At 40.7% G+C, this 16,497-nt stretch overlaps 2 protein-coding genes across 2 annotated transcripts in view; both read right to left on the reverse strand.

Moving 5' to 3' along the window:
- LOC108094546 overlaps positions 1-12,908 on the reverse strand; it is a 34,126-nt gene extending 21,218 nt beyond the window's left edge. Inside the window, 2 exon segments of the mRNA XM_017195155.2 lie at positions 10,505-11,030; positions 12,761-12,908. The gene's annotated coding sequence lies outside the window, so the exon portion shown is untranslated.
- Positions 12,909-14,856: 1,948 nt separating this feature from the next.
- LOC108094532 lies at positions 14,857-15,697 on the reverse strand. The gene is made up of 3 exons (XM_017195134.2): positions 15,443-15,697; positions 14,992-15,249; positions 14,857-14,933 (listed from the first exon to the last, which is right to left on the reverse strand). The coding sequence occupies exons 1-3, from the start codon at positions 15,598-15,600 to the stop codon at positions 14,909-14,911; spliced, it is 441 nt and encodes a 146-aa protein (XP_017050623.1). The 5' UTR covers positions 15,601-15,697; the 3' UTR covers positions 14,857-14,908.
- Positions 15,698-16,497: the final 800 nt, after the last annotated feature.

Below are 16,497 nucleotides of genomic sequence, written 5' to 3' on the forward strand. Positions count from 1 at the left end.
AGATAAGAATTAGCTGGCGGTGGCGGTTAAGCCTTATTGTTCTAAGGCTTTATGGGGTTTCTTCATTGGGTTTTTAAGGAAAATATTAAGAATGTATGAACACCAATCTTGTATATCTGACTTGACTACAAGAATATTTGATTTTGAATATCAAAGCATTTTCAAGAAATGTTTCAAGTATTTTAAAGGATTGATTACATCGGTTTAAATAACTCATTTCACGAGTAAAACTTCAAGCAATTTAAATATTTGATCTGCTTAAAATGTACAAAATCATGGCAACATTCATACGAGAAATACGAGAAATGTCTACAATATGCACAGCGAATTTTCCTCCAATCTACGTACGTGGCCAGGTGTCGAGCTGCAGAATTACCAGGCAAACTAAATGCAATTGAAACAAAATGCAGCTGCCAGCGGGAGAATGTCAAGTTCAGAGTTGCGTGCAAAAGCGGAATGATGCCATGATGCAATGTCAGTTGATTGTGAAAGCGATGGGGTGGGACTTTGGGGGAGGGCGAGGAGGAGAAGGGGCGTGTTGAGTGAGACATTTAGGTGCAATGCTGACTGACTAATCAGAGGGACGCTGGGTTGTCAGCATTACAACCCGTTTCCATTCCCATTGAATGACGTCGCTGCGATTCAACCATCATCATCGTCATCGTTGGCGGCGCATGTAAAGCGATATTTCAGCTGTCACTTCATGCTTCAACTATTCCAAATCAAATCAATGCGAAAGGATTTTTCCCTCGCCAAGTGCCGACTCCTCGTTGGCAATGATTTATGTTAAAAGGACTGCACACACACATCGATTGCCAGGGGAGGTGACGGAGGGGCTGATGAAGGCATTACACCTTTTACCAACGCATTGAAATCGATTGCGTATCAACTATAGAAAAAGCAGCTGAAAATCAATTCAGAAAGTTAAATTTAACCAAGGCAAATGGAGAAATTTCTGAATGGCGCTGAAGATGTTTTTCAAGGTAAGAGAAATTTCTTACATGTTTTGTGCCGTTTTATACATTTTATTTATAGGTTGAACGGGGTACCTTTATTTAATTTCCGAAGGTCTTATAAAGATGGTCCTTTTTAATTAATTATATTTAACTGTTCCTATAGTTTGTATGCAAAAATAGTTTAATATGGTTTAAAATTAAATATAAAAACCTTTTTGTGAGCCTTTTGAAAAAGCTAATTAGCCCTAATTTATGGTTTTACCACGTTTTTGGAGTGTACTTGTGGAAGCAGAGCTTTCAGAGCTCTCTACAGTTTTTATTGTCGTGTGAGTTTTTCCACCATAAATTCACAAAAGTGAATCTACATTGCAAATGCACGCGGATATGTGTGTGCGGGTGTGTATCGGTGTTTCAAAAAAGAGAAACAAAGCATAAATGTGGCTCACGAAAGGAGCAGGAGGAAAGGGGCTTCGAAACAGAAGCTAACGAAGCGTAAAGTTTGGCAAGAGCCAACCGCCCCCTTTTGCCAACCGTCTCTTGCCACCAGTGTTTGCCTTGTGGCATTTTTTTATTAAATATTCCTAATAAATTATGCAAAATTCTTGTATTGCCCGACGAGAGAGAGAGAGAATGGCAAAAGAATTCCGGTCAAATCAAAAGGATGGCGGCCAGCTGTGCGTGTGGGCGTGCCATAACTATCAATAACTTGGCCCAAAAAGCCAGCCTCAGATCTTTGGACCGTATAGAATGTGTCAGAAAGAGGAACAATGGATGGAAATGTGTGGAAAAAGTGCGGAAAACGGGTTTAAGGACGAGACGGTTTGCATTATAATACAATAAAAGTAAAGGATATCGCTGTATCCGCTCGTGTTCTGTGATAATAAAATAAAATTGAAATATGGTTTGCAATTGAGTGAGCGCAATGAGTGGAAAGCCTGAAATCGCTTTTCCTGTGTGTGGAAAAGCCACAAAGGGACAGGCGACCCTGTCAGCTACAGTATCTTGTATCTTGTATCTGAGCAGTTTATCCGAGACGGATGCTGCAAATCTTTTTTGATAGATGGCCTTCAATAACTTTACAATCGCTGTTTAGTTGCTGATGGAATGACCATCGGAGTTAAACTGCTAAATGGATTTGCTGCATTTCCAAAATAGAATTCATTAAAAAAAATTTTTTTGGAGAGGATACTTTTCTGTTACTTGTTATACTTCGAAACATGGCGTCTCCACCTTTTCATTTTCGCAAATCAAACATCTTGGAAAATTCAATGACTGCACAAATAAATGCTTTACAACAAAACAAAGTCAAAGACTTTTACATTTATTTCCTTTTCCCTCTGGTTTTTGAAAAGGGTAGTGCCTTTCCCATTGACAAGTCAACTCAGCTGTAATCAATTTACAATCGCATCATCATCAGCCATTTCCCTCTCCCGAGTTTTCTTCTCAATTGCCTGCGCATTCCGTCAACGTGGAAACTCGTGATGTATGAAAATTGTTAAACAAAGAAATAAGCTTATGAATTAATAAGCTCCACACAAGAGAAAAGCGAACGCCCACATCCATGAAAATACAGACGAGCATTTGTGGAGGAAAAAGGCTTTCAGCGAACTTAAGATTTTTCGAGGGCTGGCATAAAAAATCTGCAACACCAACAGCAAAAAAATAACAATAACAATAAATACAGCAAATGTCTTATTTATTTTGGATTTCTTGCCAGCAGCAAAATTAAGTTGCCGCCTGCAGCTTTGTAACACCAGCAAGAGATTGCCACACCCTCGGCCCCATAACCGCCCACACACATACACAAATACACAAACCCGCATAAAAAAAACAACACAATACTAAGAAAAACATCAACAAAAACATGAAGGAAAGGCAAAGAGTGTTTATCTGATTTAAACGTTGCCAGCAGTCGGCAACATTTCCCCGCTTTCCCCGCCCTTTTCTGTTTTCCTTTGGGCCCGTCGTTGGGCAACCTTTTGCGTGTCTGCCTTTCCTCCCCCACTCCGTAAAAACTTATGTTTTCCGACTTTCTCTGGCCAAGCTTAATTCTCACTTCTGGTGGAAACTTTAATATTAATCATACGACCCGTATGCCGCACGAAACAAATCTACACTGAAAGCAAAGCAAAATTTAACTTATCTATATCTATATATATCTATTTATATCTTTATGTATATATGTGCTCGTCGTACGCTCATGTATCTCTTGAAAACTCTTTCAAATATTTTTCACACATATTTTGAAACTTACAAACCTAAATTGTCTATACGCAACTCAAGAAGAAATGAAAATCCTTTAAAACATTAGTCAATTATAACACTAATATCTTATTATGTATCACAGACTCATACTTCATCTCAAAAGTATTTACCCATAAAAACTTCTTGGGAAAACAAGAAACATCCTTCCAGAAGATTACACATGACCAACGCATGAAGCGCTTAGTGTAAATTTTCCCACGCAGCTCCGTTGGTTTTTGTCTAAGCCCGTGCTATTGACTCTCCCCCGAGTGAAAATGTTTTCTGCGGTTGCAGTCGCCAAACGTCAAAAGTTCTTAGTTAAATTCGTTTTCGTTTTTCGCCAAACTTTCCTCAAGTGGCTCATTGTGGTTTGCTGGTGCTGTGAAATGTTGACCCACCAAACGGGAAGCACGAAAATACCAGGAGACTCCGAAGGGAGCAAAGATGGAAGATAACCACCGCGACACTTGCTTACTTTTGACAAGGACACGCAGCACGCACACAAATAACCGAAACTAAAACTAAGACCCTGACTAGGACAACATTCGCGTCTCTCGCTTTCCTTGCGGTTCCGGGCTTCCGAGAAATCCTGGCAGCGACAACTGAGCCCCGGACTAAACCCAAGACATGCAAAAACTTTTCGGATGTGGCAGGGAAAACGCAAATGATTAAGTGCGTAGCTAGCTATAATTCAACAAGACAACATTGCAGCGATAGACGCTGGGGGAAAACCCCGACTGGCAGCACGAAAGGGAATCCTCCCGCAATGATGCAATTGCAAATGACATGGCCAATGGAGCGAGTTGCCCCAAGTGGCGAGGCGAAAGCAAATGCTTTGTGGCACTGCCATGGAAGGGATAACTTTTGATTGAGGCGAATTGAATTTGATGCGACAAAGAGCCAAATGAGTATCCTGGAATCACGGCGGGGATTACGGGATAAATCAGGCAACCCGGGTCAACTTTGGGGCTGCGTAAATTAGCGCACAAAAGTTGGTCTTAAGTCAAACCTTGTATTAATAAAGTCTTCAGTGCTGGCAACTCAACTACTTTCTGGCAAGACATATTTTAATATTTAAATACCAAAAAGATTTATTTTTGTGTGGCAACTCATAAATAAGTTGTTATCTAACCAAAGAAAGCAGTCAACATTTTCTCTAATAAATATATATTTCAAATTGTTTGGAATTCAGAATGCTTGCTCAAAATACTATTTCAGTTGGCAACACTGAAAGTGGAATCCTGTGACAGCCATCTGGTCGTGTCTGCTCCAAGATTTCTGCTGGGCTTTTCCACCGCTTTTCCTGCCTTCCTGCGCTTCCTTGCAGATTTCCCAGCGACAGCAGCAAACACTAGTTTTGCTGTTTAGCATTTCAACACAAAAACAGACAGAGTTGTTGCTGCTCCTGTGGCAGAAGAGCAATTAATATGTATCTCTTACTCGGCACGCTTTATCACTTTACGCCACTCCACTCCTCGGCTGGCAAATGGAATTTCACTCCATGGCGAGTTCCTTATATTTTTGTTGCTATTTTTGTTGATTTTCCCCCTCGTTTTGTTCTGCTGGTTAGTTGTTATTTCTCCCCTCTTTTTTTTTTTTTTTTTGTTGTATTTTGTTGGTTTTTGTTTTTCTACATCTGCTGCTGGTGGACAAGAACTTTGCACGTAGCCATTTTATTTAGTGCCCGGGCATTTGGCACAGTTACAGTTAGTGTTACATTAGGCCACGCCCATAAGCGCCCATCGCCCATCTAGCAGACGCACATTTTTGGTAGCATTTCTCGCAAGTGATTTATGACAGGCTGGATGGCGTATACTTGATATTCCCTTTGCCATTGCATGCAAAACGCATTTTCGCAAATTTTTAAATGGCCAAAGTAGAAGAAGAAGAAGAAGAAGGGATAGAGGCGAAGGAGCAGCAAAAATGAGTGGCAAGAAATGGCACGCGCTCAAGCTAAAAATTTAATTAAAATGCACATTTGTTTGTCCTTGACAGCGTTTTATATTTTTTACTTAATTGGGAGAGCCGACCAGCAGCTTCTAAGCTCGAAGGGGAGCAGAGAAACGAGAGCGATGAGTACACGCCAGGATGTAGGATATCCATGCCACCTTATAAAACAAACTCACTCACTCACACACACACAGACACATACACACATACACTCTTGCTTTCCATGATGCGGTTAGATAGGGAAAATTACGACGAAACGTTGACACAGAAACTAAAACACGCACGACCAACCTGAATTAGTCGGGCAAGAAGTGTGTGCGAGTGTGCAAGTGTGCGAGTCTGACTCCAAAATGTAGTTAGTGAGGACGAGATCCTTGCTCCATCCTTCGCCCATCTGAATGCCATTTTGCAAGCGCTCGAAATGAAAGCGGCCCCGGCAGAAGTTAACTTGATTATGCTGCCGGGACATGTTGTTGATCAACTTGCGTGAGATTTAATAAAATTGACGAGGTGAAAACTTCAAAATTAAGGAGCACTTGGCGTTGACACAGTTGACATAAATAGCGAATGAAGTGAGTGCCGTATGAATTATTAACTCAACAGCCTTGAGACCTTTGTGGGAAAATGTTATTTATTTCAAGTGTTTCAAGGTTAAAAGGATTTTATATAACTATTCATCAAAATGTTATTTTGTTTTAAGTGTTGATAAACCAATAATAAATCCACCTTTTTATTGAATTCATAATCAGTTCAATTATTTACGATACTTTCAATTAAGTAAAATTCACAAAATTACAGCTAGAAACCTAATAAATTTATCTAAGATAGCGAATCATCAATTTCAACTCAATTATTACAGGGAATTACTAATTAAACAGTTTCGCCTGACATGAAAAACCCGCTGAGCATCCATTTGGGGTCCAATTCCCACAGCTTTGCGAAATCATTTCCGTATGCTGAGTGGCATACATATTGCATGGAGAACGGACTTTGCATTTTCGGGCGAACTTCTGCTGGTGTTATATTCCTGGCGGAAATTGGGAGCAGCAGTCGCTACGTGCCGCAAAAGCTGCCAACTTGCAGCAATTTTTCACATTCTACCGCCCCTACACACCACACCCCGAATTTTCGACCCGGGTTCATGGGGTCGTAGCACGCAATTACGGAGGATTGGCATTACCAGGACTTCCCGGGATCAGACAAACTAATATCCATTTCGGCTTGTCCCCTGTCCAAAACAAAACGCATTAAGGCGGAAGTGCATTTCGGGTTTATTTTGCATTTCGCAGAGACATGCACGTATTCATATTTACCTAAATAACTACTCAAAAGTGAAGGGAAGGAGGTGAAGGGGGTGCAGCAGCCGGGGGTAGGACGTTCTCCTGTTGTCCTTTTTATGATGGGCATACAAATGCTGAGCCAAAAGGATTTTACTTACAAACGAGCGAGCAGAGGAAAAAGTGCAGAAGAATCGCATTGTCTCTTTGCCAGGAAAAGGACGGAATGACGAAGGACGAAGGACGAACGACGACGAACGTGGAACTGAGGGGTCATAAGCCGTTGCATAGACAAGCGCACAAGGATATGTAGTGGCATAAGGATTTGTTTTGCCCGACTGCAGATGATGAGGATGATGATGAGCCGGCGCTCCTTCGCCTCTCAACTTATGTGCAGTCACGGTCTGTCTGCTTTGTTGTCCTGACACGAGCGCTGCCTGCCTGCCTGCCTGCCTGCCGTCTCTTTCTCGCCGACAGTTGCCGTCTCTTTCAGTGTCGCATCTTGTCTGGGACGTGGGACATGGGACATGCATAAGTGGCTGCCTCACAAAACTTGTTATTTGTATTTACTTTTGATTGTTGCAGCAGCATTTTGTCTTCCTTTTTTTTCTCCTTTTTTTTGTCCCACTGCAGACAAGTGTCAACAGAAAAATTGCACTTAACTTTAACTTTTATTCTCAGTTGCTACTCTCAAAACAATTAAATGCCCCATCGCATTCCACCTTTTTTTACTTAACTATTTTGGGGCCGCTGCATTTTTCATGGGCCAACTGTCAGGCTTCTTTGTCCTTTAAAATTTGCATCCGGGCATTTCTTCATTTCTGCTATTTGTTTTCCGTTGACGTCACTCGCTGCAAAATGAACTGTCAAATGGGAAAATCGAAGGAACGAAACGAGGCTGTCACTGACTGAATGATATTTTAATGGGCTCTTTCCATCTGATGTTGAGAGGATATGGGAGAAGTGAGATAAGATGAAAAAATATTTGTCGAATGTCTGCCAAAGGAACGCTGAATAAAAGTATATTTTGATTGTATTTTACATAAGATATGTAATCCTTTACAGCATCATGTCATTTAAAAACATTTCTAGAATAAGTTTTTTGTCAAACTTTATTTCATTATTACTGTTTTACTGTTGTAATAAGTTTTTTTTTTACTTTTTATTTTTAATAGATTATTTTTCTTTATAGAAATGACTTCCTTAAGAGTGGATAACTTTAAGTTTCCAAAAATTTGTTAGCTTCTTATGAACATGAATGTCTTTATTGAATGGCGAGTATGGTCCATGGATTCCACTTCACCGAACCGAACTCATTCAACTGCATTGGCTGGCTAAAAGGCCAACACATGACGTCAGGAACAGGTCGGAATTTCCCTTGCCCATTTTGCCCGCAGTTTCCCAGCTCCTCTGGACCATCGGAAATAAAAGACCCCTGCTGCTTGTTGGCCAGTCACCCACAAATAGCATTTTGTGTCTATTTTAGTGTAATTTTCCACTTAAACGGTTTTTTCTCTCGCAGGCAGCTGGAAAGCCTTTGGAAATCCCCCTCTCGATGCCGGCAAGAAGTCATCTACTTGTGCTGCGTCTGGCAGCCGCCAAAAAATGGCAAGTTGGAATGAAAATTATTGGTTTCCCCCTCCCTTTTGCCAAAAATGGGTAACCGAAAGAGGACGAGGAAAAATATATGGACGGCTCCAAATTGAGTTTGAGCGGTTTTACCAACACGCCCCGTAGTTTTTCACTCTTCTGGTATCGATTTCAATTGTGCTAAGGCAACTGTATCTCAAGCCCCTCCCCGATTTTCCACCACCCACCACCCATCCCCCTCCTCCAACTGGCCCACTCTCCCCCCCTTTTGGCCAACTTCAAAGTGAGCAGCGTGCAATGAAATTGACACCCGCAGCGTCGACTCCATTGGAACGAAACTATGGATGGGTGAAAAATAAATGTGTAACGAAATGGAAGCATCTCGCAGCGCCCCTTCCATTTTGAACCCTTTCTCCGCTGCCATTTGCCTTGGCAATAAAATCATTTTAATGAGATTCAAGCTTAAAATTTCGCGCTTTATTTACGTGAGTGTTGTGCATGAGCGTTGGGATGAAGGGGATGAAGGGGGAAAGAAAAAAGCCGCTGGCCACAAAGGGCATGGCATAAAAGTGGGCAGGAGCGTGTTAACTTTGATGGCTGAAGAAGAAAGTTAACGACTTCCTGCTACTCATCATTCATAAAATCGAATAAGGTCAAATTAAAATTGATTTCTTACTTTTTTTTAATGAAAGACCCCAATCTCTTTAATTATTATATAAATAATTGATATATTTTCTTTAAATATAAAAAATTTTCTGAAGAAAATATATTGCATTTAAGTTGTAGAACTTTTTGTTACAATAACGACCATTAGATTTACCACATTTGTTCTTCCAAATTGTGGGTAATATTGAATGCTCTTTTGCATAACATAACAAATTTTTGGCCGAACATACCCGAACTACATGCGAAACTTGTGCGCTGACTCAATTATGTAACTCAACGAGAAATTTAATTAAAAGCATGCAGATGATTTAATTGATTCCTGTGTATAACGCATACGCCGTGTGGGCACCCGCTGACCAACCAACCAACGAACACTGGCTAAGCAGCCCACTTAGTTAGAGTTGGGCAAATATTTTAACAACTTTGTTACGGCGTTTTTATGAAAATTGGACAGTAGCGAAAAACAGAAGGCGGCTGCTAAGTTGAAGGCTCCGAGATGGAGGTTTACACAGTTAATAATAAAAACCATTTACTATGCAAATATTTGATCGGCTGGCAGGTCAGCGAAGGCGAACAAGGCGAAGAAGGATGCCTTTCCCCAACTCGAACTCGAACAATTTTTCACGCTTAGCGTATGGGAATTTTCAATTTTGGACACGAGATGAAAGATGAGCGAAGTCAGAATCCAAGTTGAGTGCCAGGAAATGTGTTTGCGATGGGCTAAGTATGACTTACAGTATGCATATGCATTTCATAGCCACCCTCCCGACTTTTAGTTCGGTCTCGTGTTTGCTTTGACTTTGAGCGAGGCAGCCATGAAAAATTAAAAAGGGATCTTCGTGCGGCAGCTGAAAAGCATTTTCCACTAGTAACTTGAACAACTTTTTCCACTCGCTCGCCTGTCAGCATTTTCTTCTCGATTTTTCGCCGCCTGCGAGGAGATGATGTATGTTTGTATGTCGGACAAGTGCTTGAGTTCGAGTGGAATGTGGTGGTGGTGCTGGATGTGGGTTAGTCAGTCAGCCAAGCATGTGGCTTGCATTTAATTACGGGGATTTCCCCGGATCCCAGCCACAGACTGCCGGATGGGGGAGCTAATTGAGCTGCGAGCAAGTGAATTGCCAGGGCCAATATTCTGCGGCGAAAGCACTTTCTCTGGCCACAAGTTTGGGGCACACAATAAGGAGGTTAACAAGTCAGGGGTGGCCCGAGGATTATGGTTTCAGGGCGGGGACTTTAATTATTATTCATCGCTCTCCTTCAAGTAGTTTTTGGAAAATTGAGCACCCTCCTTCCATGTCTTGTAAATTAAACAAAAACATTATTTCAAAGCACTTTCAGGAGCTTAATTTGAATTTAAATTGTGTAATGCCATTCGATGTAGGTATTTTCCAATGCATGAAATGGTTTATTCAATTGGGTTGTTCAATGATGGAAACCTATAAATTTATATATTCTTGGTTAACAATTGTGTTCATTACTATAGTGCAAAAAGTTACTCTTCACTATAAAATTTCCATCAAATTTTTCACTAGTGAATCCATCACACTAGTCTGTCGTTCCAGACGAAGGAAATCCTATCTATTCCATTCCCTTTCCCAACTTTTTTTCCAACAATTTTAGCACAACTTTTTCCACTCCGAACTCGTCCGAAATTGCGATAGGTCAGGTTCTGTCAACCCCTGAAAAATGTAGCAGCTTCCATTAAATTTTGCTGCTCGATTTGCCGGTCAAAGGTGACCATTGACATCAATTTGCCGCCCCCTACAGTAAACTCTAAATAAAAAATATATAAAAAAGAAACGAAACGTTGGGGCTTACCTTGTGCAATAATAAAAATTCGTTGTACAAGGTAGTTGGCAACTCGTAAAAGTGTTGCCAATGTTGATGTGGCTGCTGCTGTTGCTTTCTTTGTTGTTATTTTAGCATCAAATGCTTTGGCGAACTTTTGGCTTAGTTGTTGTTGGCGATTTGTTGTTTGTAGCTTTTGTATTAGCCATAGAACATAGTTGTTGTCCCCGTTGATGACCGAGTGGCCGGACCTGCTGCTGCTGACGATGTTGATATTGCTGCCGTGATGATGTTGCTGCTGCACTTGCTGTTGCTGTTGCTGCTGCCGTTGATATTGCTGCTGCTGTTGCTGCTGCTGCTGCTGCCGTTCATTGTTTGTGTTTCGAAAGAGTTTTAAAACGTTTTGTGCTTATTGTTTTAGCCACTTGTCATGGCATGAATTTGCAAAACTATTTTATTTGGTTGTCTCCTGCCCTTTTAGGCAATTGTAAACAATATATGTTATTCGCTTTCGTTTGTTTGCTCGCTTTCTGATGAATTGTTTATGGGCGTTTGGCTAACGATAAGGGAGAACAATAAAAATTTAATTTTTAAAATATTTTCGTGTGTGCTTTTTTCGGATTTCACATTTCTTTCGTCGCTGATGATGATGATGGGAAATGGCAGCCCATATGCCAAGAGATTTATGACCATACAAAATGGCAAGCGGCTGTCTTGCTCCCAACTCCCCATTCCTCCCCCCCGTAACCCATGAATTATGCAATGAAATTTATTTCATTTTTCCCATATGAGGGCGAGAGCACAAGAGCATTTTTTTAGGACTGTCGGGTTCGTCCACACACTTCTGTTATTGTTATAAATGAGGGAGAAATGATTGTTTAATTTTTGCAAGAAAAAGTAGGATACTTTTAGCAGCTGCATCAAAGATTGTGGAAAAACTTTTGAAAATGAAACAACAATTTTGCTTCAGGAGGTGCTGACACCTTTATCTCTCTCTCTCTTTTGACCTGGCCCATTGTCTTTGGCCACTTTTGTCGCCTGACTTTTCCTCCACTTATTAGTCTGCGTTTTGCAAATATTTGCATACGAGGCACGTTTCAGACATTTTTCTTCAGCTCATTCCCTTTATTTTCTTCTTATTATTATTACTCCTTGCTGCCACTCCGCTTTTCTCAGTTTTCATTTTCCTGTTTTTCGCGTCCTTCGTTAAAGTGTAAATGCGAGATTTCTTTGCACCACATTAGGCAAACTTTAGGAAATGGGTAAAAATATGCAGAACGAAAAGTATTTAAGTCAGTTATGAAATTTTTAATGACGGAAAGTCGGAGTACAAAACATAAATTTGGTGAGACGGTACGGAAGTAACAGAAGTTGTATAAATTTTAAGATAAGAAAAGGAAAATGAAGGAAATATTAAAAGCGTGACTTGCCATTAAAGCCCCTATAAATTAAACAAAATAACAAAAATGTTATAAGCAAATTGTGAAAGTAAAAAATTTATTAAATTCCCAAAAATATAATTTTAATATTTAATAACACATATTGAATAATGCATAAATTAATCAAGAATACACAAAGGAATAAAATTCCTTTCAAAATAAAAATTCTAGGAAATTTAACGATAGTTTTTAAGCTCCTAAAAGCCTTTAAATATGATCGAAGAAACACAAAAAGAAAGCGATGTAAAACACGAAGTTTGTATTGGATCCACTTGTTAAGTATCAAGACGCCAATAAAACTCGAGGCTTGCTGCCCAATTTAAAAGCTGCCTTGACAAGGACACTCCACCGATTGATAGCCCGAACATTTCCAAGGAACTAATCCTGAAGGCGACCCCCATAATCCACTTAATCCGCCGAGCCGAACACGTTGCTGCCTATCAGACAAACGATTTCAGAGGAGAATAAAGGCGCTGCTGTAAGGACATTTGGCAGGCTTCCCCTGTTATCCGCCATCCCCTTTGACGACCCTTGATTGCTGCTGTTTTTCGGTCCCTTCCACGGGCGCCACATCAATTTGTAATTTGTAAATGAAATTGCCTTTTCTCCGGCTCCCCTACTCCCTTCTCTTTTTTTCCTTTTTTTTTTTGCGCCCACCAGAAAAATGCAAATTTGTCAAATTGATTTAAGGCCCGGTGTCGGCCAATTTAAATGCCAAAAATTAATTACACATGCACGCGCACACATGAGTATGGGATTTGGGTTTTATTCTGTTTATTTTTTTTATGGGGTTTTGTTTTGTTTTTTTTAGCTGCCTTCTCACTTGACACTTTTGGGTGTTACGAACTTTGATCTTTGGTAGAAGCGCTTGCCTGATTTATATCACCGCCCGATTTGCTGAGATTCGCACTCGTCCTCGTCGTCACTGGCACCTCACACATTCAGTTGGCAGCTCTGGCCCAAGTCAAGTATCCGCACCGTTGGCCCGCCGCTGAACGAACTCCGCCGCGCTCCCGAGTGAACTGACTTAGGGCGACGAGTTCCGCCAGCAGGTGACCCGAACCTGGCTTCGGCCATCGCCCGAAGCTCGTTCTTATCAGGCACGAAGGATGAGCCGAGAGAGGGCAACGCAGTCGCACAAGAGAGAGCCGGCATTTGTTGGTGAGTGGTGAGTTTTTTTTGAGAACAGCACTCGTTGGTGAACGGACCCATGTGCTGTGGTGAGTGTTGGCTCTTATCAGTAGTGCGTGGTGGGGCAAAATAGCTCTTATCGGAACTCCAGACTGCTGCCCCCTGTTCCACATCCTCTCTGGATGTCTCGTCCTTTGGGCTGACGAATGTGGGCAGGCGTCTGGCAGGAATGTGCCAAAATGTCGGGCAAACAACGTCGCCAAGCTGGTTTTTGTTTGCTCCCGAAAAACCGATGATAAGGCCAAGTCACTTGCCAGTGTGGCGAACTGATTTCTTTGCCACAGAGTGCGTGATGTTAACCAGAAAGTCACTCTTCTTTCAACCAAGTTATCACTTAAGTTACTTATGTCTTCTGCAGTCTTATTAACAAGTCATCGAAGGTAATTATTTTATATTGAATGTACTAACGAATATATAAGAATAATAAAACTTTGAAACTGTAAAAATAATCATTTGGTATTTAAACTTTTATTGTTTTATTTTTCCTGTATGTAGCAAACGATTTAGTTTTAAATAATTGATTTGCCAAAATTTCTTTCCCCTGGGTGTGCAAATATCCTCTAGTTAAGTTTTTGAATAATTAAAGCGGCCTAAACGGATATATCGTTTTAGAATTGTTCACCACAATTCAATAAAAAATAAAATTGTTTGTTTTCTAATGGCAATTTAGAATGTATAAATCTATAAAAGTTTAGAATATTTAATGCCATTTGTTGGAGTTTTATAATTTTGATAGGTGTTTTACTATATTCAATAAATAACGACCTACATGTTTGAGAATTAGTTTACAAACCAATTTGCTTCAGCTGCAGTAAAGGTCTGAGTTTTAAGCCTTTCACTTCGAACCCTACAAATCACAGCTCGAGTGCAACCAGTCACAATTTCCCCCTTCAACCGCTCCATTTCACAAGGATCCTGATGAAGAGCTGCAGCGCGAGGACAACGTGTCCGAGTCATGTTTTGTGCAGTCAGAATGACCAAGCTCCGGACACTCCGGGCACTCCGGCTCCTTCCTCCGATGGCTGTCACCTCGGAACATTCATTCCGACTTTCATGCTCCTGTCAGCCGGAGAGTGCTGTGTTTTGGGCCACTCCATCGCAGTCCGATGCTCGTGGCGATGGCAAAAGGAAATCCATCGCTTTTGCGCGCTTTCCTCGGGGCAAAATCAATGCAGCGGCATGTCAGCCTGGTTTATTGGCTTCCATTTGGACGCTAAGGAGGCCAAACTAATTACCGTGCATAATAAATCAGATCCCTGTCATAGTCTGCCATTAGTTTGACACCGCCACCCTCCTCTCCTGCCCTCTTGACCCCCTTGACTGGCCACTGGTCACCGGGAGAGGTCTTCTAGCATTTATGCAAATTGGCAGCAATGCCCGTTCCCCGGGGCAAATAACGCAGTCGCGGAGTATCGGACTTGGCCCGCTGCCTTCTGCATTATTAATTGCAATTTGTTTGCTATTTTTTCCAAGAAAAGTGTACCAGCAATAACCTAATAATAGTCAAGCACATGGCTCTCCCCTGCTGACCACGCTGACAATCGAGTTTATTTATGCAAAATTAATTGATTTCTATTGAAAACGAAGGGGCAGCGGAAAATGCAATTGACACATTTTCTTGGAACATAATGAGGGGTAATTTATAATCATAGCACAACTGAAAGCTTTTAAAGGAGCCAATTTGCGTTGAAGTTGAAGGGGTGATATTATGATAAATTGTTTACCGCAGGGACTTTTGATTATTCAGCTTAATTTCACTAACTAGCAATTTTAATTTTGGCATTATAACTTTAAGTATGGCACGTTAATACAGAAGGAATGATTGGTTTCTGTTATATAAAAAAAAGTTTAGTGAGGTTAAATACTTTAAACAAAAAGAATTCTCACCTTAGTTGTCTGAAGAAGTTGACTTTCTTGCGCGTTTCGGAAAGATTGTGCATGTGATCATCTAGAAACTTGAAATCGAGGCCGGTAGTGAACTCAAAATCGTTTTTGGGTCTGCGATTAAATACCGGATCAGGTGATTCGGTTTTTGGCACAAGTGGCTTGCAGCGGTTTGGATAAGGTTGAGAATATTGTCGTGTGTAACTTGACAACATAGGGGGTTCCATATTGTCATCGTTATCAGCATTTCCATAACGGGGGCTGTGAAAAATGTTATCAATTAGAAAATTAAGAAATTATATACAGAAAGATAAACTGTAATAAAATTGTAAATCAAGTAATCTGTGCTTTTAACAACGAAACAGTTTAAAGTAAACAAAAACCTTTAGAATCATTTGTAGGAACGTTTGAAGCATCCCTTTTTTTCTCCCAAGCTCGATAATTTTCTACTCACTCATCCATATTGAACGACTCAAAGTTGATCAGCTTTTTCTCCTGCGTGGAAATCGTCCTTAACCCCTTGGCGCCCTCCTCGAGCATCGCCTGCGTGGTGCTCTTCCATTCATCCTTGGTCATTGATTCCCACAGCTTGGTCTTCTTTTTGCAATCCATTTCAGCAGTGATTGTGTTCGAAAAGGTAAGTTAACGATGTGAACGGAACAGCCAGTCGGAATGAAGTTAACTGCGCGTTCATTCTGAGAGGTTTCTCAGAGTGAATTCCTTTCAACCTTTGAGCTTGCTATAATCCCCAGAGCACAAAAACAAAAATCACATCATTAAACAGGCACTGAGTTGCCGGCAGTCGTTGCACAATATTATAAACGCCACAATTGAATTCACAAGCGGATTTATTGTGGGCGGAGGCAAATGGTTTCTGAATCAATAGGCGATGAAAATGAAAATCGAATAGTGGGTCAGCGGTGGAAATGCACAGGAGCCAAAACGAGGTTCTGTGTGCTTAGTGGCCGAAGCGACTACAATGGCCAATAACAATGGCCGATTGGCTCATTGGCGTCTCTCATAATGAGCTGCCACCTCTGTTTGCTCTTGCAACGACATTAATACGGGCTAATTAAACAAATATTGTGTGCATCCGATTGCGAGTGTCTGTGTGAAGGGGTGTGTGCCTGGGTGTAAATCGCTTAGATGTTGTGCGGCGTGATTGCGTGAGTCACGTTACAAAAAAAAAAAAGAGTTTTTGAATAGAATATTTTTGTGTTTACCCTATTTCTCTGAAGGATCCAACTGAATAATGACTGTTTGGAGTACCACAATTAACAACAATTTAAGCTACATTTTATTTTTGAATGGTGTGTGTAAGAAAAATTTGGAATGGAAATGGTAAGATTTAAAATATATTTTATTATGCATTTCCTTAAATGTTTGAATTAATTTATTCTTAAATAGTGATGTTTCTTGTATATCTTATTACATGACTTTAGTAATTATGCAATTAAAAAATTTAAAAATTCCAAGAAGGCCAACTCACGACTGAAATCACGATGGCAT

The sequence above is a fragment of the Drosophila ficusphila genome, unplaced genomic scaffold, assembly GCF_018152265.1.
Source record: "Drosophila ficusphila isolate 14025-0441.05 unplaced genomic scaffold, ASM1815226v1 contig_436, whole genome shotgun sequence".
NCBI lineage: Eukaryota > Metazoa > Arthropoda > Insecta > Diptera > Drosophilidae > Drosophila > Drosophila ficusphila.